This window comes from Oratosquilla oratoria, chromosome 10 (assembly GCF_046742065.1).
Source record: "Oratosquilla oratoria isolate Oo_2021 chromosome 10, ASM4674206v1, whole genome shotgun sequence".
Lineage (NCBI taxonomy): Eukaryota > Metazoa > Arthropoda > Malacostraca > Stomatopoda > Squillidae > Oratosquilla > Oratosquilla oratoria.
This window is the reverse complement of record NC_134786.1, coordinates 25,326,824-25,352,552: the sequence shown is the minus strand read 5'-3', so window position 1 is coordinate 25,352,552 and position 25,729 is coordinate 25,326,824. Positions and strand designations below refer to the sequence as shown.

Genomic DNA, 25,729 nt, shown 5'->3' with positions numbered 1-25,729 from the left:
AAATGCATTGTGGCCTATGGTATCAAAGAAAAACAATGTACACAAATACTAAAGAGAAAAAGAGACAGAAATTGTGAAGGAGATACTGAAAGCAGTTCAGGATGAGGGTCAGGATTTGGAGAAGGAAATTGACGTGCATAGCTTGGGTACATACTCAAAAGAAAAAAAAAATACAGGACAATGAAAATCAAACTAAGGACTCAAATGATAGCTGAAGAAATACTATCAAAAGCAGCAAAACTAGCAGTGAAAATTACAAAAATGTGTGGATAAAAAAAGGAAATGAATGAAGAAGAAATAGAGATAGACAGGGCACAGAGAAATGAAGCTAAGGAAAAAACAAGATAAGATTGGAGACTGATTTTTTTTTTTTTTTTTTTTTTTATTTTTTTTTTTTTTTTATACTAGACCAAGAAAATGGTACATTAGAAAAATGGAAACAAACTAAAAAAGAGAAGAAAAGAAAAAATTTAAAGTGGCATACGCAAACATGGAGGGTATGATTTCTGGAATAAATTAAATGACTATTTGTCAATAAAGAAACTAGACATCATGGGAATTGTGGAGACAAAATTGAAAGGTCCTATACAATCAAGTATGGTGGGACAAGGTTTATACAACTATTGGTAGAAAAATAGAATGGATAAACAGGGGGGAGGATTCATGCTATTGACTAGAAAGGGCTTAAATGTAATAAAGATAGCAAAAGGTAAAGAAAATATGGAATTGATCACAAAATCAAAAATAGCAGTATGAAAAACAGAAAGTTTATAGCTGTATATGTTCCCCCAAAAACTAAGGCTTGGTTGGACAGTGAACACTCAAAATTACTGGAAGACACAAAGATTGAATTAACCGAGACACAGAAAGATGGATAAAACATAGTAATTATGGAAATAAAGGAAATAAGGAAATAAATTGGGAAGAATTGACGATAAAAGGAAATAAGGAAAGAATTAACAATAAAGGAAATAAGGAAATAAATTGGGAAGAATTGACAATAAAAGGTGGAGAGGAACTCTGAGGCAACGTCCTACTGATTATACATTCACTCAATGGGTCAAAGCAAACACTAGATATACACACAATGAAGAACCATCGAGACTAGACTTGATATTCACTTCTGAGTAGCTGAAATTGTGGACGAAATGGATTATAAGACACCAATTGGGAAGAGTGACCACATACTAATAGAGTTTGACTTAAGGAACAAAATGATGTGAGAAGAAATGATTAACATTGAGAAGGAAGACTGATATACAACAAAGCTGACTTTGTAAAATTTAGAATTTTTTTTTCAAAACTCTAGTTGGAAAGATTTTCAAATGATGAAACAAAGCTGGAAGAGAAATGGAACACTTTTAAAGAAAAATACAAGGAGGGAACAGATAAACATGTACCTAAGCAGAAACAGAAAAGGGTTTACATAAAGTGTTGGTATGATATAAGGTGTAGTGATGCTAAAGACAGAAGAGACAAAGACTGGAAAAATGGAAGAAAGACAAAAAAGTGACTAAATGGCAAACATATATCAAACTGAGAAATGAATATGTAGTTATAGGCACAGAGAAAAAAAGAAATTACAAAAAAGATATAGACAAATGCAAAGACCAACCTAAACTATTTTACATATGTAAACGACAAACTAAAAGACAAACATGAAATAGTGAAACAACCTGAAGGAAACAAAGAATATATAGAATATGTAGAAATGGCTTTAGTAATTACCAGACACTTTAGGTCTGTATTTACAACTGAATGCTCACATATATGGGATGAAGGACAGCGAGAAGGATCCCCCCAAAATGAAAGAAATAACGGTGACATAAAGAAATATGAGACCAAATAAAGAACCTTGATGTCACAAAGTCATATGGGCCCAATGGAATAGCGAACTGGATATTGAAAGAATGTATAGATGAGCTTACAGATAAAATACACAAGATAGACTTCTCACTCGAAGAAGGAAAAGTACCACAAGATTGGAAAAATGCAAATATTGTACCAATATACAAAGGAGGAAATAAAGAAAATCCAACAAACTATTGACCTGTATCCCTTACAAGCACAATTGCAAAAATATGCGAGTTATTAAAAATAAATGGATTAAACACTTGGAAGAGAACAACATACTAAACCCCAAACAATTTGGATTTAGAAGTGGAAGATCATGTACTACAAAATTAATATGCTTTTACTCAAGATTAATAAAAATACAAGAAAGAGATGGTTGGGCAGACTGTGCCTTCTTGGACTTACAAAAGGCTTTTGACAAAGTATCACACAAAAAACTAAGAAAAATTGAAACAATAGGTGGAATACAAGGAAAATTAATGGAATGTATGAAAGATTTCTTGAACGGAAGAAAAATGGGGGTGGTACTTAGAGAAAAGAACTCAAATTGGGAAGATATGGTAAGCGGAGTCCCCCAAGGCTCTGTATTGGCTCTGATAATGTTTGCTATTTATATAAACGACATGGATGAAGGCATGGAATGTTATATGAACTTCTTTGCAGATGGGGACAGTATCCAGGAAATTAAGAAGTGGAAAGAAAATATTGAAAATAAAGAAATTGCTTTCAAAGAAATAGTCAAGCAGCAAATGCAAGATAATGCAAAAGACACAATCATTCAAGTGATTAACGAAAAAGCAAATTGGGTCAGGGATACAGTAGATAGGAAGAAATGTATTGTGGTTTATGGACTAAAAGAAAAACAAGGATTGGCGAGGTACATGAGAGAAAAAGAAGAAAAAGAGACAGCAGTAGAAATCCTTAATGAAATTCAGGGGGGAGACAGAGATTCAGGCACAGACCTAGAAGAGACTTACAGAATTGGTCGCTATACTAAGGATAGGAATCGACCTCTAAAGATAAAACTAAGGTCACAAATGGTAGTAGAAGACATATTTGAAAAAGTAGGTAACTTGGCAAAGAGTGAAAAGTACAATAAGATATGGATAAAAAGAGAAATGAGTACTGAGGAATTAGAAAAAGAAAGGGCACTAAGAGAAGAAGCAAAGGAAAAAAAACTTGAAGAGATCAGAGACAGAATGCAAAGAATTCCAGTGGAGAGTAATAGACTTGAGATTAAGACAATGGCGCATCAAAACGAAAAAACCAAGGGAAGAAGAAACCAGGGAGAAGGAAGAAAATTAAAAGTGGCCTATACCAACATTGACAGACTCATTTCGGGACTGAACGAACTCAATGATTATCTGTTAGAAGCAAAACCAGACATAATGGGAATTGTAGAGACTAAACTAAGAGGTGAAATACCATCCACTGTTATCGGACAAGGTTTATACAACTACTGGATAAAAAACAGGGACAAGAAACAGGGAGGGGGAATCATGTTCTTGGCCAAGAAAGACCTAAAGGTGACAAATATTGCAGAGGGCAACGGTAATGTTGAATTGATCATGATAAAAGTCGAAGGCAAGAATATGAAAAGTAGAAAGTTTGTGGTGACTTATGTGCCTCCAAAAACAAGCGCTTGGAAAGAAAACGAACATACAAAAATGCTAGATGATACAAGAAAATCACTAAATGAGATACTAATGGGTAAGGGTAATCTGGTAATTATGGGGGACTTCAATTGCAAAGAAATTTGTTGGGACAGCATGACAGTGCAAGGAGGAGATGACTCGTGGGGCAATGTACTGCTAGATATGACCATGGAGTACACAATGACCCAATGGGTCCGTGAAAACACAAGGTACAGAAATAATGAAGAGCCATCGAAACTAGATCTAATATTTACAACAGAACCTGAAATAGTGCATAAAGTCCAGTACGAGACACCAATTGGAAAGAGTGACCATGTACTCATCGAAACTGTACTAAAGGAAGAAATAGACATAGAGAGGAACGAAAAGCATAGGAAAGGAAGACTGATGTACAACAAAACAGACTTTACAAAACTAAAGACATTCTTCCGGAATGCAAACTGGGAAAAATTTTACAGGGAAGAGACAACAGTGGAAGAGAAATGGAATATATTGATGGAAAACTACAATGAAGGTGTAAACAGGCATGTACCAAGACAAAAGCGAGAGAGAGAGTACATTAAATGTTGGTTCAACAAAAGATGCAGTGAGGCAAAAGACAGAAGGGACAAAGCTTGGAAAAAGTGGAGAAAATACAAAAAACAAAGCAAATGGCAAATTTATGTCAACTGTAGAAATGAGTATGTTAATGTGAGAAGAGAGGAAAAAAGGAACCATGAAAAGGATATTATAGACAAATGCAAAGAGCAACCCAAACTATTCTATCGGTATGTGAATGGTGAACTTAAAAACAAACAGGAAATGGTGAAACTATGCCAAGGAAACATAGAATACACAGAAGATTTAGAGATGGCCGAAGTCATGAACAATCACTTTAAATCTGTTTTCACCAGAGAGAAAATACCAAATTGTGACATAGATAAAAACAAGAAATCTCCCCTCATGAATGAGTTTACAGCATCACAAAAGGAAATATCAGAACATCTATCAAGGCTGGATGTCAGAAAATCACATGGCCCGGATGGTATTGCAAATTGGATTCTAAAGGAGTGCAAAGAAGAACTAACAGACAAAATACACATCTTAATAAACAGCTCACTCAAAGAAGGAAAGATACCCGAGGACTGGAAAAACGCTAACATTGTACCAATATAATATACAAAGGAGGAAACAAGGAAGAACCCACCAACTATAGGCCAGTATCACTAACAAGCACCATAGCCAAAATTTGTGAGAAAATAATCAAGAATAGATGGGTAAAACATCTGGAAGACAATGACATATTAAACCCAAGACAATTCGGATTCAGACAAGGAAGATCATGCTCCACAAACTTAATATGCTTTTACTCAAGACTAATAGACATAGTGCAAGAAAGAAATGGATGGGCTGATTGTGCATTCCTAGACTTGCAAAAAGCCTTTGACAAAGTACCACACAGAAAACTACTAAAAAAACTGGAACACATAGGAGGAATACAAGGAAACCTACTAAAATGGATAGAGGACTTTCTGACTGGTAGAAAGATGAGAGTAGTGCTCAGAGAAAAATATTCAGATTGGAAAGAGGTGATCAGTGGAGTACCGCAAGGATCTGTGCTGGCTCCAATAATGTTTGCTATCTATATGAATGACATGGACGCCAAACTGCTAAGGAAAATAGAAACTGATGAGGACTGTGAAGCACTGCAAGTAGACCTAAATAGGGTATGGAACTGGAGTCAGAAATGGGAAGTGGACTTTAATACTAAGAAGTGTAGCATAATGGAGTTTGGAAAAAGCAAAAACAGAATATCAGGAAAATATACAATTGGAACCAAAGAAGTAAAGAAAGTAGGATCCGAAAAAGATTTGGGAGTAATTATCACGAACGACTTGTCCTATGATATATAGATTAACAAAATTGTCGGGGAGACTTACAACTTGCTAAGATCAATAAAAGTGGCGTTTACATACTTGGACGAAGACATGATGAAAAAAATATTGGTTACATTGATAAGGCCTAGATTAGAGTATGCGGCGACATTGTGGTCCCCCAGTACCAAAAAGAATATAAAGAAAATAGAAAGAATCCAAAGAGCAGCTACAAAAATGGCACCTGCACTTGCAAACCTATCATACGAGGAGAGATTGGCTAAACTGAAGTTACCGACACTGGAGCAAAGAAGAGAGAGAGGTGACCTATTGACCATCTACAGAATCATGAGAGGCACAGAGGTACTCGATAGAGAGAACTTACTTAACTGGGACAAAAGAAACACAAGAGGACATGGAAAGAAAATAAAAAAACATAGCTATAGAAGAGAACTGAAGAAAAACAGTTTTCCTCATAGAGTTTTGGACACTTGGAACAAACTGGACAATGAAATAGTATGCGCAAAAACCATTCATGAGTTTAAAAACAAACTAGACACTGCGAGATACAAAGGCGGGACATCACGAGCATAGCTCCCCTTCCCGCAAAATACAACTAGGTAAATATTGAAGAGAGTAAGTACAAAAGAAGATTGCAAGTCTTTTCAAGAAGACCTGGACAAAGTCTAGAGATAGAGTGAAAAGAATGAAGTGAATTTCAACATTAAGAAATGTAGTACAATGGAATTTGAAAAAAAACAAAAAAAAAATAGAATATCAGGTCAATATCAAATTGGTACAAAGTAATTATCTCAAATGACATGACACCAGACAAACATGTTAACAAAATAGTTGGATAAACTTATAACTTAATAAGATCAATGAAAGTGGCCTTTGACTGTATAGATGAGGAAATGGTAAAGAAGATACTAATTACACTGGTAAGACCAAAATTGGAATACACATCGTCTCTATGGACACCTAGTACAAAAAAACAAAGAAACCAGAAAGATGGCACCATTACTTTGCAAGTTGACATATGAACAAAGATTGGACAAACTAAACTTATCAACTCTATAACAAAGAAGAGAAAGAGGCAATTTGATAACCATCTACAGAAATATGAAAGGGATGGAAATCCTTGATAGGGATGACCTACTAAAATGGGACAGAAGAAATACAAGAGGGCACAGTTACAGAAGAGATCTGGAAAAAAACAAATAATAAATAAAAAACAGCTTTCCACACAGAGTAATAGATACATGGAACAAATTGAAAGAGGAAACAGCGAGTGCTAAAACTATACACAATTTTAAGAAAGAACTGGACGCAGAATAATACAACTGTGGGTAACTATGAGCATAGATCTCCTCCCGCAAAATACAACTAGGTAAATACATGGAACAAACTGAAAGAGGAAACAGTGAGTGCTAAAACTATATATGATTTTAAGAAAAAACTGGATGCGGAAAGATACAACTGCGGGTCACTACGAGCATAGCTCTCCTGCGGCAAAATACAACTAGGTAAATACACATATGAAGATGTGCATTCAAATTCCTATACATATGCACATAAATGCCTACACAGTACTAAACAGAATATTAAGAAAATTGGAAGAATTTAAAGAGCAATTATGAAGATGGCCCCAATACTTTCAAAACTGTCATATGAGAAGAGATTATCAAAGCTGGAATTACCAAGTCTGGAACAAAGAAGAGAAAGAGGTGACCTACTGACCATCTATAGAATCATGAGAGGCATGGAAGTTCTTGATAGAGCAGACTTACTAAATTGGGATAAGAAAAATAAAAGAGGACATATAAAGAAACTCAGAAAGGACAGTTATAGAAGGAACCTGAAAAAGAACATCTTTCCAAACAGAGTGGTGGATATCTGGAATGAACTGGACAAAACAATAGTGTGTGCAAAAACCATACATGAATTTAAGAGCAAACTAGATATTACAAAATACAAAGATGGTACTCCATGAGTGTAGCTCATCTTCCCATAAGATACAACTAGGTAAACACATGCACTTGAATGTCAACACACATCCACAAGCAGAATTTTTTTTCAAGGAATATATATATCAAGTGCATGACATCCATTTGTATTCTTACTCCTACTTTCCTACATCTGCTTTGGCTTTCTCACTCCAGTTTCCCATTTCCATAAGAGTATTCTATTTAGATTCCTCAGATACCCTGTCCTCATCCCTCATCACTTTTAAGTTTGTTTCATGATGTTTCATGATATGTCATGACGTGTCACAATATGACACAAAGATGTGCAAATGTAGCACCATAGCTCATGTAAGCTGTGTTAGGTAATGTTAGTCCTCGTATCCTTGCGAGAGTTATATAACATTGTAACTGCTGTTACTAGCTATCTTATGGTGCCAATGCATAAATTGATGTTGAATTCAACCACAACTAGGCTAATCTTAAGCTGGATAATGAGATATAGGACTACAATAATAGGTAACTTATGATAAATGATCAATTACAGGAAAATTGCTATGTAGTACAGCAGAGTACTCAAATGGAACAATTTGTAGTGAAGGGTCAAGGGTCAATACAACAATGATGGCATAGGAAAGTAGTGCCATCACAAATCATGTTTAGTTCTTCGCAAGGTTCAGATAGATAACACATGATAAATTGTAACCTTCTTCACACAAAAATAAAGAAGTGGAAGGATTGTGTGAAGCCAGGTAAATAGGAATATAGACTAGGCCTATATAGCAAAATGGCACCTGCCATTGGCACTTGTATGTGCCCCCACATAAAAAAAAGAGGGTCGAGTGCTGTGCCAACACATTCATGCCCTTGCTCAAACCCCCCTCATATAAAGTAAGTTCACTCTGTACATATTTCATATCCGATGTAAGAAAATCTCCCTATAATAGGCATAAAGTACACTGGCAGTTGGATTGATAGAAATGATCAAATTGTGGCCAGGTTTGATACATTGAATCAAAAACAACATGCCAGATCATGACACTTGCACTCTTGAACTCTACTATACTCTTTCATTTTCCAGCCAGCTCCTTCATTTTCTCCTACATTTTTTCCAATTCTTCAAATCACTTGTCATTCCTCTCCTTCCACAATCCAATACTTCTTATATTGCATACATCCTTAGCCACATCTTTGTCACTTAACTTTCACTCTTCCTCCATTCTAATTGTATCAACTTTCCATTCATGATTAGAGTGCAAGTAATGTTTTTCCCATTTCCATGCCTAGCCAGCTTGCTTTGATGGTAACACTTATTTGGGGAGGAAAAAGAAATTAACAAAAATCTACTTACCCATTGGGGAACTTAGAGATAATCATGATGGGTCCAAAGCTCTCTTCTTTGGCAATGAACATATGATCCTCAACATCTGTGAAGACAGTTGGGTAAAGGAAATACCCAGGTCGGTCAACACGCTTTCCTCCATACACTAGTTTTGCACCCTCTTTCTCACCAGTGGCAATATAGTCGATGAGAGAATCAAAGTGCTTCTTATGATTTTGGGGCCCATGAGCTGTGCCACGATTTAAAGGGTCCCCAATAGCCTGTCAAGTAATATTCATGAAATACTAACCATCCATTAGACAACAAACATTAATGCTATAAAAAGAGTGCTCCCTAACCAGAAATAATACAAGAAGCATTTTCATATCAAACCTGAAGCTGATCTACACTATATATAGAAAAACTTTGCAACTTCATTACAAGTCGTATCTACCTTAGCAATCAAATTAAATGATAAATACAACACTAACCATTTTTTTGCATTCTTCTATAACTCTACTGAGGAACTCATCATGAATAGCTTCCTCTACAAAAAGACGGCCAGCTGCAATGCAGTTCTCACCCTTGTTGAAGAATACACTGCTCATGGCCTGCAGAATTAGAAGTAGGTTTTATTAACAAGACAAACACTCTATAGTCAATAGGTTGCTCCGAGTTGGAACACAAATTAATACATACCAATAGGCCTTCCCCTCCTTTTTTTTAAGAAGGTGGCCGACTCAAAACATACACCTGCTCTACATCCATTCCATATCCATCCAAAAACCCATTCATTGTCCCTCCCATCTTAGCTTTTCATGGATGAAGGGTCATTCCTGTTTCCCACTACACTGCTTGGGTCATAGGCAATACAGCGACTGTACAATACCTTCACAGAGGGGCCCAACAGCTGAGGCTGATTTACCCCAATGGCTTCAGTACATGGTGACCCCCCTCCTTCATGCACTCATGAAATATACTGAGCACATGGAAAAGTTAAAGTTGTTCATTGTAGAAAAGGAAAGGGATGCTTTCATTTTGACAGTAGAAGATACTTAAATAAAGCTACAGCAAAAGAGATACTGACCAAGTAGCAATGACGAGAATGAAAGATGGAAAGGCACCTGGATTGAATGTCATATAGAATGTCTGACAAAAGGGTAAAGTAGTTAGAGTGGAGTGACTTGTAAGATAGTTTAATGTACCAGCATTGGGGTGTGACTTTATACTCCTCCATTTAATAAGTAATGAGAAAATGTCAGGAGAGGCACTATTTATTTTCATAAGCTTACAAAACTTTGTCTCCTTCAAAATAATTGCCTCTCGCATATACGGTACACACTTCTGCATGTGTCTCTCCCAATCCTGGAAGACCTCATCAAAGTAATTTTTCAGTAGTCCCTTCAGGTAACTTTCTGGTGCCTCTTTCAGCTCCTCTGGTGACTGGAATCTGGTTCCCCTGAGGCTATCTTTCATGCGTGGGAACAGGAAGAAATCACAAGGGGCTAGGTCAGGGCTGTAGGGTAGGTGTTGTACCACTTTCATTTCCCTGTCAGCCATCCAGGTGGTCACCAGCGTCGACTTGTGGCATGGGGCATTGTCCTGGTGGAACCACCACTGACCACTCCTCCACTGCTGAGGCCTCTTCTTCCTCATCTTCTCCCTGAACCTTTTCAGAACAGTAAGGTAATATTCCTTATTGATGGTTTGACCCTGAGGAACCCATTCAACGTGAATGAGCCCCTGGGAGTCAAAGAAAGGAATGACTATGGCCTTCTCTTGTGACCTGCTCATCTTTGCCTTTTTGGGTCTGGGGGAGGTCGCGTGCTTCCACTAAGCACTCTGATGCTTACTCTCAGGGTCGTAGGTGAACACCCAACTCTTGTTGCAAGTCACTACCTTATTCAGGAAACCTGAATCAGCCTCTATCATTTCAAGAATGCCAGTGCAACATTCCACATGAAACTGCCTCTGGTCGTCAGAGAGGATCTTTGGCACGAACTTGACACAGACTTTGTGGAGCTTCAGATCTTCGGTCAGAACTGTCTCTACTGTGCCAATATTAATACCAGCAGCTTCAGATATCATCCTCACAGATATTCGATGGTCTTGCATCACTAACCTTTGCACTTCCTCAATGTTCTCCTCCTTGCGTGCACTTTTCAGTGCTCCTGCCATACAATAGGAAGGAATATAGAATAGGGGTCAAGTGTGGTCAGTAAGATTTATTGGCATATACTAAAGAATAATTGAGGAAGAGCAGGGTGGGTTTAAGAAATAGGGGGTGTTGCATGATATGCGAGTGGTAGGCAAAAGGGGCTTTCATTGTCTTGAAAAGGGTGCACAATAGGGTTAACAGATGCTTTATGCAGTGTTGTGGCTGTGTATCATAGCACAATATCTGCAGTCAAAAGTTTTTACATCAGTAGGGCATGTGTGAGAGTTGGGAATAGCAAATATTTACCTAGTTGTATCTTATGGGAAGGGGAACTATGCTCATGGTGTCCCATCTTTGTATCTCCCAGTGTCTAGTTTGCTCTTAAATTTGTGTATGGTTTTTGCACACACCATTGTTTTGTCCAGTTTGTTCCAGATGTCTACCACTCTGTGAGGAAAACGGTTCTTTTTTTTCAGATCTCTTCTATAACTATCCTTTTTTATTTTTTTTTTTATCATGTCCTCTTGTGTTTCTCTTGTCCCAATTTAGTAAGTCCTCTCTATCAAGGACTTCAGTGCCTTTCATGATTCTGTAGATAGTCAGTAAGTCACCTCTTTCTCTTCTTTGTTCCAAAGTCAGTAATTTCAATTTAGCCAGTCTCTCCTCATATGACAGGTTTGAAAGTGCTGGGGCCATTTTCGTGGTTGCTCTCTCGATTCTTTCAATTTTCTTTATATTCTTTTTGGTACTGGGTGACCATAGTGCATCCATTGGACTATGTGGCCTGTGTTGCGGTCAACAACTTGCCACCTCCACCCCTCTCAGTCTCACCTTGCTGAGGTGGCAGCAATGCATCAGCCTGGCAGGCAAGAAAAAGCCTGCCGAGAGCAGTTTAGGCATGCGTACAAGCAGTATTTACCTAGTTGTATTTTACAGGACAGGAGCTATGCTTGTTGTGACCCATTTTTGTATCTCTCCATGTCCAGTTTATTCTTGAACTCGTGTATAGTTCTGGTATTCACTGTTTAGTTTGTTCCAGACATCGATCATTCTGTGTGGGAAACTGTTCTTTTTCAGGTCTCTTCTGTAACTGTCCTTCTTTAGCTTCTTATTGTGTCCTCTTATTTCTCTCTTGTCCCATTTCAATAGGTCATCTCTATCGAAATTTAAATTTATGAATTTTTTTTTGGCTCGAAGGCCAAGCGCCGGAGCCGGTAGGCCATTAAGCGCATATTTATCTCATATAGATAAAAATTCAAGTAAAACAGTAAAAACAATAAACATTCACAAAAACATATACTCACAAGCACTCATATACACAATCTTAAATTTCATAGAATAAACCGATGTCTTTCAAAAACTTTACAACATTCTTCACATGAGCTTCCTCCCCTAAATTTTGTTTAAAAGATAAATTTGTTAAAAAATTTGCCCTGCAGGGCACTGAATTAAAATGTGTTTTATTGTAAAAACTACTTGGCAAGTGGGACATTGGGGGGCCAGCCTTTCTGCTCCACTTGCCATAAAAAATTTATGGGTAATGTAGGAATGGCCAATTCTCAATCTTGTTAGAACAATACTTGACCTTCTGTCCAAAGAAGGACACTTCCAAGGGTTCACCAAGGGGTGAATCTCTTTTAACTTGTAACTACCGTCCAGCCTTGTCCATTGTTCTTGCCACTTTTCCATTGTATAACGATGAATTACTTGTTTGAAGTCTGTATGTGGGATCTTTTGGTCTGTTATATGGTTGAGCTTAGTGGCGGCTTTGGCTGCAGCATCGGCCTGTTCATTTCCAGTGATCACATGGGACGGCACCCAGCAAAAGTTTACTTTTATTTTCTTTCTGTTGTTAATGAGAATCAACCAGTCCTGTATTTCTTGGATTAAAAAGTGACGAGGTAATAATGTATTTAGAGAGGATACAATGCTCATGGAGTCTGAAAATAATGATGTTCTAATTACATGGAACAGAATTAAAAAGAAATTTGAGGGTGTTGCTGACTGCCAGCAGTTCAGCAGTAAAAACAGAGCTAAAATGAGGCAACTTTCTCTTTAAAACTGTGCTATCAGATACAACAGCACAACCATCATCTCTATCGAGAACATCCATCCCTTTCATATTTCTGAGGATGGTCAACAAGTCGCCTCTTTCCCTTCTCTGCTCCAATGTTGACAGCTGTAATTTCTCCAATCTTTGTTCATATGTCAAATTTGATAGTAAGGGTACCATCTTTGTCGCTGCTCTTTGGATTCTTTCTAATTTCTTTGTGCTTGGTGCCCACATTGATATAGCATATTCTAGTTTCGGTCTTATCAATGTAATAATTATTTTCTTAACCATCTCTTCATCCATGTAGTCGAAGGCACTTTCATTGATCTTAATAAGTTGTAAGTCTCTCCGAATAATTTATTACATGTTTGTCAGGTGTCAAGTCACTTGAGATACTCCTAGGTCCCTCTCTGAGTTTACTTTCTTTACTACTTTTTTTCCAATTGTATATTTTCCCAAAACTCTATTTTTGCCTCTTCCAAATTCCATTATGTTACATATCTTGATGTTGAAGTTCATCTCGTATTTCTGGCTCCATTCCCATACTTTATCCAGGTCATCTTGTAGTGATCTGCAATCTTCTTCTGTTTTCACTCTCGAGTAATTTGGCATTGTCAGCAAAAAAATTCATGTAACAATTTACTCCTTCGTCCATATCATTTATGTATATGGCAAACATTAAAGGAGCCAAAACAGAGCCTTGTGGGATGCCACTTTTTACATCTTCCCATTTCAAACTTTTGTCTCTAAGTACCACTCTCATTTTTCTCCCAGTTAAGAAGTCCTCCACCCATTCCAACAGTTTACCTTGAATTCCTCCTATTTTTTTAATTCTACTTAAGTTTTTGTGTGGTACCTTGTCAAAAACTTTCTGCAAATCCAGGAAGGCAGTCTGCCCATCCATCTCTTCCTTGTATTATCTCAATTAATCTCGAGTAAAAGCAGATTAGATTTGTGATGGACGATCTTCCACCTCTAAAACCAAATTGTTTGGGGTTTATAATTTTATTTTCTTCCAAGTGTTTGGTCCATCTGTTCCTGATAATCTTTTCGCATAGTTTTGCTACTGTGCTTGCGAGGGACACAAGTCTAAAGTTTGAAGGATCTTCCCTGTTTCCTCCTTTGTGTATTGGTACTATGTTTGCATCTTTCCAATCTTGCAGTACCTTCCCCTCTTTTAATGAGAAGTCTATTATCTTGTGTAGTTTATCTGTCAGTTTGTCTATACACTCTTTCAATATCCAATTTGCAATTTCATCTGGTCTGTGCAACTTTCTAACATCTAGGTTTTTTATTTGGTCTCATATTTCCCTCTGTGTTATTTTTATTTCCTTCATCATGGGTGAACTTTCTAGTTGTTCGTCCTCCCGGGATTGCAAGCTCTCAATTGTAAAAACAGACCTGAAATGTCTGATCATAACTTCTGCCATCTCTGTGTCGTCTATGTACTCTTTATCTCCTTCACACAATTTTACTATTTCATGTTTATCCTTTAGTTTGTAATTTATATATCTGTAAAAGAGTTTTGGATGATCCTTACATTTATCTATGATATCCCTTTCATATTCTCTTTTTTCTTTCCTGCGTATGTTTACATATTCATTTCTAAGTTTTTATATGTTTGCCATTTAGATGTTTTCCTATCTTTTTTCCAAGCTTTATCTCTCCTGGCTTTAGCCTCACTACATCTATTGTTGAACCAACATTTTATACAAATTTATTTTTGTTTCTTTTTTGGTACATATTTATTAACTCCCTTTATTATTTTCTTTAAATATGTTCCATTTGTCTTCCATATTTGTTTCCTCTTTAGAGAACCTATCCCAATTTGACTTTTGGAAAAATTTCCTTAGTTTTACCAAGTCCATTTTGTTGTTCTCTATGTTTATCATTTCTATGTTGTTCTGTTCTTTTAATTCAAACTATTAGTATATGGTCGCTTTTTCCAATTGGTGTTTTATACTCCATTCTGTTCACAATATCTGGTTCAGAGGTTAATATTAGGTCTAGTTTTGATGGTTCCTCATTGTTTCTATATATCTAGTATTCTCCTTAACCCATTGTGTTAGGGTGTATTCGATGGTCATATCTAGTAGCATGTTGCTCCAGAGATCATCTCCCCTTTAACTGTCATTTCTTCCCAAATTATGTCTTTTGCATTAAAATCGCCATGATTACTATGTTTCCACCGTCTTTCAGTAACTCGTTTAGCACCTTTATTGTTTCTTCCAATAATTTGGAATGTTCACAATCTGGCCACGCATGGGTTTTTGGTGGTACATAAACTACTACAAATTTTCTGCTTTCCATCTTTTTGTTGGCAATTCTAATCATAATTACTTCTGTATTTCCCTGACCTTCAATTATCTTTGTCACATTTAAAAAACCTTTTTTGGTCAATATCATGACACTTCCTCCTTGCTTTTCAGTTCAGTTTTTTGCCCAGTGGTTACAGACCATGTCCCACTATGCTTGTTAATAGCAGTCCTTTCAATTTTGTCTCTACTATGCCCATGATGTCAGGTTTTTCTATTTCTAGATAGTTCATTGAATCCAGAGATCATACCATCCATGTTTGTGTATGCCACTTTTATTCTCACATTTTCTTTTCTTTTTTGGTTTAGGTTTCCATTTTTTTATATACCATTTTTTCAGTCTCAAATCCAGCACTCCAAAAAAACTCATTTTTCATCTCTGTTCTCTTTTCATTCCTATCACTTGCTTCAATTCTGAGTGCTTTGTCTTTCTCTTTTTCCTCATCATTCATTTCCTTTTGTATTCTTATATTTTGTAATTTCTCACTATTTGCCAGTTTGACCGCTTTTGATAATACTTCCTCTGCCATCATTTGTGTTCTAGTTTTATTTTTAGAGGTTTGTGATGTTTTTCTTTTGAGTATTTGCCTATCCTGTGAATCTCATCAATTTCTTTAACAAGATTTTGATCTTCATCCTGTATTTCTTTCAGAATTTCTTTGACTAGTTCCTTCTCCTCCTTTTCTTTTTGGTATCTATACATATCATGCTTTTCCTGTATACCATGGACCACAATGCACTTTCCTTTGTCAACTGTGTCTCTCATCAAATTTTTCTTCACTTTAATTACTTTTATAACTGTTTCTTTTGTATTTTCTTCCATCTGCTCTTTTAATATTTCTTTAAATGGACATCAGTGCAAGGCATTTGCAGAGACATGCAGTTGCTGCTTCCAGAAGGGGCACTTCTGGTGCCTGTACCCAGACCTCACTCATCAGGACTGTATTCATCCCCCCACCCAATGTTCAGACCCCTCTCCAACCTCCAGTGCAGTGATTTTTGGAAAGGTGGAGATGGTAGCTATGCTACCCATGATGATCAGCTGCTTATGTCCCCATGCCAAATGCTCCAACACAGTGGTGGTAGAACCTGGGGCGCAAGTATTGGTGGTGGACCACTCACTGCTGGGGAACCTTGGTATATCCCAACATCAGCTCTAAGCTGCCCCCATGTCAGTCAGCCACATTGCAGGGGGCAGCATGCACATCCTGAGATGCATCACATGTTGGCTCTCTATGGGGCCTGCCTCAACCATGGAGCACATCTACATAGGTGTAGAGGTGCAACGGCTGTACTTCTCACTCCAAGCTTGCAAGGCCCTACATCTGGTCCATCCCACCTTCCTGTGCCCCCTGGCACCCAACAGTGTATGTGCTGTAGAACCATCAGATGTCCCACAAGCCCTGTTGCAATTGGAATTACCACCATACAAGCTCATGGAAGAGAATGTCGATTGCCTAGAGAGATGGTTCTTGGAGCATTTCAGGTGCACCGTGTTTTGAATGGGGTGCACACTGCTTCCAGAAATGAATGGCACTCCACACCATATCCATCTAAGGCCCGATGCCCACCCATATGCAGTTCACATCCTGTCCATGGTCCTGCTACACTTCTTTGATGAAATTCAATGACAGTTGGATGATGATGTTGACAAGGGCATCATCGAGGCTGTGCCTGCCAGAAAACCCACCGAGTGGTGCTCCAGGATGGTGGTGCTGAAAAAGGACGGAAAGCCTCATTGTTCAGTCGACTTTCAGCACCTCGACTGCATGAACCTGAGGTAGACATATCACACTAGCCCACCCTTTGATCTTGTCACCAGTGTACTTAGTGTAAGAGGCCGGTAGATAGAGGGGTAGGTGGAGACGTATGCTAATGTTATAGGTTTAAAAACAACGGCTGACAGGAAGGGCTTAGTCATCCACGCACTTGCTCGCGCCTTGTATATATAAACAATGCTGAGTTGCAGAGTGATGGAGAGTGTCACCTGGTGTTTTGTAATATAGATTGCATATTGATAAACAGAGGTGACTAATTGTAATAACGCTGATGTAGCAAAAATTGTAAGCGTACAAGCCATTTCCTTTGCAACATAATGCTTACGTGGTGGTATTGTTTGAAACAGTATAACAGCCTCTCTGATTGGAGAAAAAGGTGGAGGAAGAGAAAATTTATTGGCGCAGGGAGGTAAAGACACGCCCTTAATGAGTGGCACTTGTTTGAGAAGTAAAAGGATATTGGATGAATGAAATAGTGACATCAGAACGAAGGTGGCTTGATGTATTGTAGAGGGATTCCAACGGGACTCTCTGGGTGTAGATCACAAGACCAAGTAGCCAAATGAAGAGATCAGAAATCACCCTCATATAATTCACCCCTCAAGCTTGACAGAAGAATAGGTATAGGGCCTTAAGAACTATTTTTCACAAGAACAACTCTAGAGAATTACTGCAAAGAGCAGTGACAGGGGTGACACTTAGGCATTCATTCAAGACTGTGGCAAATGCGTACTCAGGCTACCACCAGGTCACCCTTGATGAAGAGACCTACAAACTCACAACATTCATTACCCCCTGGGGCACTACCAGTACTGCCGCACCCCTATGGGCCACTGATCATTGAAGGACGCTTTCACCAAATGCTTCAGCAATACCATCTCTGACGTGCTCAAGAAGGTATGTGCATGGACGACAATGCTCCACAACAGCAGCATCAGTGATGCCTTTTGGCACATACAACTTTCTCAATAGGTGCATGGAGAATGGTGTCACTCTGCAGTCTGACAAGTTCCACTTCTGCAGGAGGAGCATTACCTTCACCAGCTACCTTCTGGGCTAGGAAGGTTACCAGCCTAGCCACCACCTCATTGGGAGCATAACCAACTTCATGATTGCCCCCGACCCACCCTGACTGACGTGCAGTCATGGTTTGGCCTTGTCAACCAGGTTGTGCGCTTCCTGGTGGTTGCCCCTGTCATGGAACCCTTTAGGGAACTGCTGTAGAATCCATGTAGTATGATAGTGTACTGGGACACACAGTTGGAAGCGCTCTTCAACTGGCAACCAAGGGATTAATCTTCTACAATACTTCCCACACCACAGCAGCCCTCACTGACTACAGCCATCAGGGCATCAGCTTCATTATCTTGCAGCAGTACTGTGAGTGCATCTCAGAAAGGTCACTGTTATGCTGCCCTGGAGGATGGAAACCTATGCTCTGTGGCAGCCGACACCTTACAACAGCCAAGAAGAACTACAGCACCTTTGAGGGGGATGTATTCACCACTGCTTGGTGCCTGAATAAGCCACGCCTCTTCCTCCTGGGCTGTAAGAACCTCATTTTCATCACAGACCACAAAGCCTTTAGTAGAATTTTTAGAGACTAAGGAGCTAAACCTGTAGAAGACACTTTGTTCTCCTGTAACAAGTACCTGAAGGGTGACATCAACTGTGCAGTGGATGTCTTGTTGAGCTACCCAGTCCTGTCATGTGAACTAGAGGAATGAGACGAAGAGGACAGCACGCTGGTATGTGTGGCCATATCCGCAGCCACAGTCACTGCCACTGAGGACGAGGTAGGGCGTGTTGTGGGCTTCTGTCAGGTGGAGGAGGTAATGCGGGACAAGGAATACCAGCTCCTGTGGGAGTGCATGGCCAATGACAGCTGGGTTGAATGAAAGGGCCAGGAGCCACTTGCTCTCCTTCCATACTTCAGAATGCGATGCCACCTCTCCTGCCAGAGGAACATCATACTATACACCTGTGAAGAGAGACACCTGTAGCTGGTGGTATCCACTGCCCCCAGGCGGGCAGTCCATGCAGGACACCAGGGGAGACACTTGATGCTGTGCAGAGTGAGGCAGTCTGTCTACTGGCCAGGGATTGATGCAGAAGTGCTGTAGATGAGGCACCAATGTGCTGTTTGCAATATGCACTCCCCCTCCAGCCCCATGGAGACCCTGATGCCCACTTTACCCCCATGGTACCCATTTCAGCAGTTGATGGTGGACCTGTTCCAGCTAGACGGCCACACCTACATCACTTTCACTGACAGGCTCTCGGTGTGGCTCAAAGTGGAGCACCTGCAGGTGGATACCACTAGTACACACCTCATCACAGTATTTCAGCAGTGGTTCAGGTGCATCGGCATCCCAGAAGAGCTGTCATGTGACAGGGGTACAAACCTCACCAGCCAGGAATCCAAGGACTTCTTCAGTGCCTGGCATGTGTGGATGAGGGTCTCATCTGCAATTACTCCCAGTCCAATGGATGTGCAGAAGTGGCTGTCAAGTGTGCCAAGAGGCTGCTACATGGCAACACTGCCAGGAACTGCTCCTTGGACACCAACACTGTTGCAAAGGCCATTTTTCAGTATCTTAATAACCCCCCCCCCCCCCGCAGGGTTTCGAGGCCTCCCCCACCCAACTGCTCATGGTGAGCAAGCAATGGGTGTGGCTGCTGTGGGAACAGGAATGAGCTTTATCCTGCTCTGGGTACAGTGCAGCCATTCGGCATGACCAGGCAACCCACACCCTAAAACCCCTCACACTCGGCCAATATATCCTCATCCAGAACCCCAGCGATGGGTGCTGGGATTGTGTGGGCACAGTCCTGGAAAACACTGCACCCAGACAGTACTTGGCGTGGCTAGACAACAGCAAGCACGCCTCTCTCCAGAACTGGCACCACCTACACCCCCCCATGCATGAGCCGCGCATCCAGGCGCGTGGCAACAGTGCTGCCGTTATGCCCGACCTAACCCCGCCCACCCTAGGAAGGCCCCAGCATGCCAGACTGGCACCTAGTCACCTGTTCAACTATGTGTTGGACAATGCCTTCCCCAGACACCACACTGAATACCACTCCCCCATATAGTGCTGGTTCAATGTTTATCCGACTTCTTTCCTCCCTTTGAATCTGTTCACTTTAACAGGCCTTATGTTAGTTGTATAACTGTTTTGTCGTTACACTGCCTGCTGCTGGCATTTTGTGCCATTGGGGGAGTGTAGGGATGTATGGCAACCACCACAACTTCAACCACCTCATGACTCACAGTGTCACAAGGTAGTTGGAGATGAGCCATGGTGGATGCTAGGCATCTTGTTGCCTCTGTAATCAGGCAGTTAAGTCTCCCAATAAATATCTGAATACACAATACCTTTCTCCAACACCTATACAATAACGAGTTACTAAACACTACCTATACATTATACCAAACTCAAAATATACCATTTATAAGCCACTTTTCTGGAATATAACCAGTTACTAAACTCAACACTACCTGTACATTATATCAAACTCAAAATATATAAATAATAAAATTTGGAAATGGGGCATGCCAATAACTCCCCTTCTCAAAAGCAAAGGTATCACTAGAACAAATAGGAAATAAAAGCACCCGAATTGACCATGAGAGCTGGACATGAAACGAGATGTGGATACAAAGAAGAATGAACATGGGAACTTTTTACTATGCCATAATGACTGCAACTATAATACTTACCATTCTTACTGCCTTGTCCAGATCACAGTCTGCAAAAATTATGAAGGGTGATTTGCCACCCAGTTCAAGAGAAACCTTCTTTAAGTTGCTCTCTGCACAGGACTTCATGATGACTTTGCCAATCTCTGTGCTACCTGTGAAGCCAAGCTTTCTTACATCTGGGTGGTCAGCAATGCCTTGGCCACATACACCGCCTGAGGAGTAAAAAATAAAGATTGAGTATATATCCTCCAGGAGGTGCTCAGATGAGAGGGAGGGTGGGAGGGATGTGGAGTGTATTTAGGGATGAAATGGGTGGGAGTGTTTTTATGCCTTTCCCTTTTTGGCTACCTCCCTTGAAAGGGGGAAAAAGCCTTGGTATATGTATGTATGTATATATCTGTGGCCTTGATACACACATTGAATGCAAAAAGAGGTGACAAGACCTGTAATAACAGGCATATATAAAATCAACGGTTTGGAATGGGAGGGCATCAGATGTCATAGGAAAAACTTGGAAAAGATTTGCCTGAAGGTAGTACCGTATTTTTCGGACCATAAGGCGCTTCGTACCATAAGGCGCACCCGTAATTTGCTATTCCCCGTCCTTACATAAGGCGCACCTGACCATAAGACGCACCTGGTTAGGTAGGTCAAACACCACCAGAGGCGCCACCGTCGATGACGAGCACAATAGCGCGTCATTTTATGCGCACGCCATGCAAACGGCCAAATTTACATACCGCGGGAAATTTCATTCATGCAAATGTTATGCGAGTGTATTTACTACGATCGTAGTAAATTTCAAACAATTACATCATCAGTTAGTCGGTACATAAAAACATAAGATAAACATGGCGGCTTGCATTCAGCAGTAAATCGAAAATTGGTTTATGTTTCAGTGTAAAAAATGAGCTAAATAAATTCATTGTATTGGCAACTGACCAAAATGAACGAAAACTACTAGTCTCGCGGATTATTCTAATACCAAAATAAAGGCAGCGTGTTACGGAAGAGCTGAGAAATCGGTATTACTAATTATTATTATTATTATTATTATTATTTTCTATCGGGTCGGATTATCGGATAACAACAACATCAACGTCCATCCTGCCATCTTATCTATGATCACTGGTGGTATGAATCAAACTTCACTCTATTAAGTTTCTTACTATTATGTTATTAGTGTAATAGACTTAGTTGAATTATTTGAACTATTTTCTTTAAAATGTGTGATTTTCATGTAATATGATCAAAGAGAAGTTACGTTTTTATCCTCCGTAATATTACGGACCACAGCTACGATTCGTCCTGCCCGCTATCTATGATCATTGGTGGTATGGATCAAGCTACACTATTAAGTTTGTTACTGTTGTGGTATTAGTGTAATAGATTGCATATAGTTGAATTATTCAAACTATTTTCTTTAAATTGTGTGATTTTCATGTAATTTGACGGTATTCGTAGCTGTGGTGGGTAATTTTACAGAGGATAAAAACGCAATTCTTTGATTAAATTACATGGAAATCACACATTCTAAAGAAAATAGGTCAAATAATGCAACCATATGCTAAATTCTTATATAAAATTGTGCCTGTCAGTAAAAACCGTCATTGTTTACGTTTGATCGGCGATTAGTCAGACCGCACGTTTCGGCCCGATTTTCCCTTCAAAATGCAATATCTAGAGAACTAGGACAGCTAGATGGATAATTCAAATTGCATTGTACTCATAGCGACTTTCTGCATCCCATGAGAACTACTTCAGCTCAAATATCAGGAATTTCATTTTCATGTTGCCCTAGCTAACCTGGTCTCGTCATCGGATAATCATGCAAATGTGAGTGCATTCAGAACTAAACATTTTTGTTGTTGAATGAGAAAAATCGGTTGGGATTTAGCAAAATTACAAAAATAAATGATATATTTTTATATTTTGGTCAGTGAAATCAGACCACCTCCATGGACGGTCTGCCCTGCCAATACCCCTATAAAACAACAAACATGTTACGGGAATTGTGGGGAATAAAACCAACAGTAGCAGTTTATTCCCGGAATTCTCTATTCACTTAAAAACACAAGATTACATATTTTGGTCAGTGAAATCAGACCACCTCCATGGACGGTCTGCCCTGCCAATACCCCTATAAAACAACAAACATGTTACGGGAATTGTGGGGAATAAAACCAACAGTAGCAGTTTATTCCCGGAATTCTCTATTCACTTAAAAACACAAGATTACAAATGAAGGTAAATTTTTAGTTTCGACCATGGGCGCAATATAGCAATAGAAAATTAATTATTAATTTTGTAAATTATAATGTATCAACGTAATATGCAATTTTGTGAGCGGAAATAATAAACAAACAAAAAATGCTGAAACGGATTTCGTAAGTAACGAAGTCGTGTCGGACGAATGGTACGCCATGTTTGTCATGATAGATGCCGACGTCGAAGAAATGAAAGGGTGATAAATACGTCTAACCTAATCTAACCTGTGTTTAATAAATCATTACCTGCAAATTAAATGTCATCCGGCTCGTCCTCGTTGTCGTCGTCGTGAGAGACGTTGGCGTCCCGATCCTATGCTACCGACTTCTTTCATTAGCATATTACGTTGGTACATTTTAATTTACAAAATGAATAATTAATCTTATACAGGTAAACGTCGACTTACGATGGCCGCGACTTACGATTGTTCGACTTTACGATGACGACGACGATATGATAATTTAACCCCTTCCATACGGTGCCGCACACGTAGGCATCATGAGGAGCAAGTGGATTCGCGACGCTGCCATATCGGCGTCTTGATTATATTTATTGTAGTCGCCCCTTGTTTTTACATTCTCTCAAATGATTCATTCTCTGTGGTTTTCAAAATTCGCGGGTGAAAGAGAGAACGATCGATATAAGCGGTGACTATATTTTATGATGCGAGTATTATTACGTCACGTCGTACGGCTGGCATTGGCTGCTGCCCGCGAGATTTAAGTACCGTACTGAAAATACATATTATAGTACTTGAATATGGTAAAAAGGATAAAAATAATTAAATAAACTACTGTACATGTTTAATAGGCTATATTCAGTATCTCTGGTGGTTAATATACAGGTAGGCTAGGTACAGTGACCACGGAACAGAGTGGGGATCGACTTACGATGAGATCGTCTTACGATGGCTCTATCGAAACCTAATGCCATCGTAAGTCGACGTTTACCTGTATTGCTATATTGCGCCCATGATCGAAACTAAAAAAATACCCAAATGACTACAGTCTGAGTGAAGCGAGACTAGACTAATGCAAAATGGCTGTCTGTGTTGTGGACGCTATCATGTCATAGCCATGATAGCGTGAATGAATGCGGTGGCATGGACCCGAAAACTGTCGAAGTTTTCGCAATTTTCTTGTCAAGATACATGCACCTTGGTTATAACTTGGTTGTAACTTTTGTTAAGCCTATGCACTGTCGCCGTCGTCAGGCTAGCTACGAAACGTGTCAAAATAGTACGTCACTATCCGAGGCATTTTTTTTTTCACTGAAGCCACACATAAGGCGCACCGCACGATAAGGCGCACCACCCGATTTTGGCCGATTTTAAGGATTTTGTCCGCGCCTTATGGTCCGAAAAATACGGTACATTTATTTCAATACACACAGACAAAATCTTGTTACAGCATTAGAGGACAAAGTTCAATTTAACACCATAAAATATATGCTAAGTTTGAATGTTGAATGAAAACACTGAAACCCATTAAGTATTTCTCCTTTCCTTACATACACATACCAAAAGGCCCTTTCCACATCATAAGGGGTTGGCCCAGTGAAAGCATACAACCACCAATCACCCATTTGTTCTCCCTTCTATCTTAGCTCCTTGAATATAAATCATACATACATACATATACCAAAGGCTTTTTCCTCCTTACAAGGGAGGTAGCCAAAAAGAAAAAGGCATAAAAACCATTCCCACCCATTCCATCCCTAATACACTCCACTCCCCTCCACCCTCTACCCTCAAAGGATTACGAAGGCAGAGCATGCCAACAGGAGACCTTTTGGTCCATATCTAGGTCGGATGCAAAAAAAATCATAATTAATAAATAAAAACTATAATAATGTAAATAACAAATAAAATACATAAATGAATGCATAGGTATAGTTAAATAATAAACAAACAGGTAAATAGTAAATAATAATAATAATAATAATGCAATGTAGTTCAGTTTGAAGCTTTAAGATACGTCTAGATACACATCTAAGCAACATGCTGTAATGACTGGCATTTAATTCATATCATTTGTTTATTTGTTCGCTATTATTTGTCTATTTATTATTTGCTTGATTTTCATTTATCATTATTTATCTGTCAATTTATTTCTATTTACTACTTACCTGTTTGTTTATCATTTAACTATACCTATGCATTTGTTTTATTTATTATTATTTATATTATAAGTTTTTTTTATCATTATTATAAATATATATATTTTTTGCATCTGACCTAGTTATGGACCAAAAGGTCTCCTGTCAGCATGCTCTGCCTTTGTAATCCTTTGTAGTCTTTGAAAGACGAGATATGACTTTTGTGTTGAAATCAATGAAAGAAGAAATTTTGGAAAAATATGTTTTTGATAAGGGAGTGACACATGGTTGTGGGGGAGGTACCAAAATATCAACAAACACTTTAATACAGATCCAACTTGTGTGGTATCCTAAAAGAGGAAATAACCCAATCAAATGCATGATTCGGAAAAAGACAGAGAATTAAATCAATGGGACCCAATCAAATGCATGATTCAGAAAAAGACTGAGAGAATTAAATCAATGGGACCTATACCTGTTCTAGTTTACTAAGACTATCCACTCACCTGTGCCAGGCAATACATTAATGACACCAGGTGGAATGCCTGCCCGTGCCGAGAGTTCAGCAAACTTGATAGCTGTAAGAGGTGATACCTGGGCTGGTTTGATAACCACAGTGTTACCTGCTGCTAAGCAGGCTGCCATCTTCCAGGACAACATCATAAGTGGATAGTTCCAAGGAGTGACCAACCCACATACACTGCCAA

The 25,729-nt window shown here is 39.1% G+C and overlaps 1 protein-coding gene across 2 annotated transcripts in view; it reads right to left on the bottom strand.

Moving 5' to 3' along the window:
- Positions 1 to 25,729, bottom strand: part of LOC143029161 (cytosolic 10-formyltetrahydrofolate dehydrogenase) — a 136,315-nt gene that overhangs the window by 10,350 nt on the left and 100,236 nt on the right. For both annotated transcript variants that reach the window (XM_076191644.1, XM_076191643.1), the window contains exons 12-15: positions 25,529 to 25,722; positions 20,676 to 20,869; positions 9,139 to 9,258; positions 8,678 to 8,928 (exon numbers count right to left, since the gene is read on the bottom strand). In XM_076191644.1, coding sequence (XP_076047759.1) covers positions 8,678 to 8,928; positions 9,139 to 9,258; positions 20,676 to 20,869; positions 25,529 to 25,722 — 759 coding nt within the window. The remainder of the gene's footprint in view (positions 1 to 8,677; positions 8,929 to 9,138; positions 9,259 to 20,675; positions 20,870 to 25,528; positions 25,723 to 25,729) is intronic.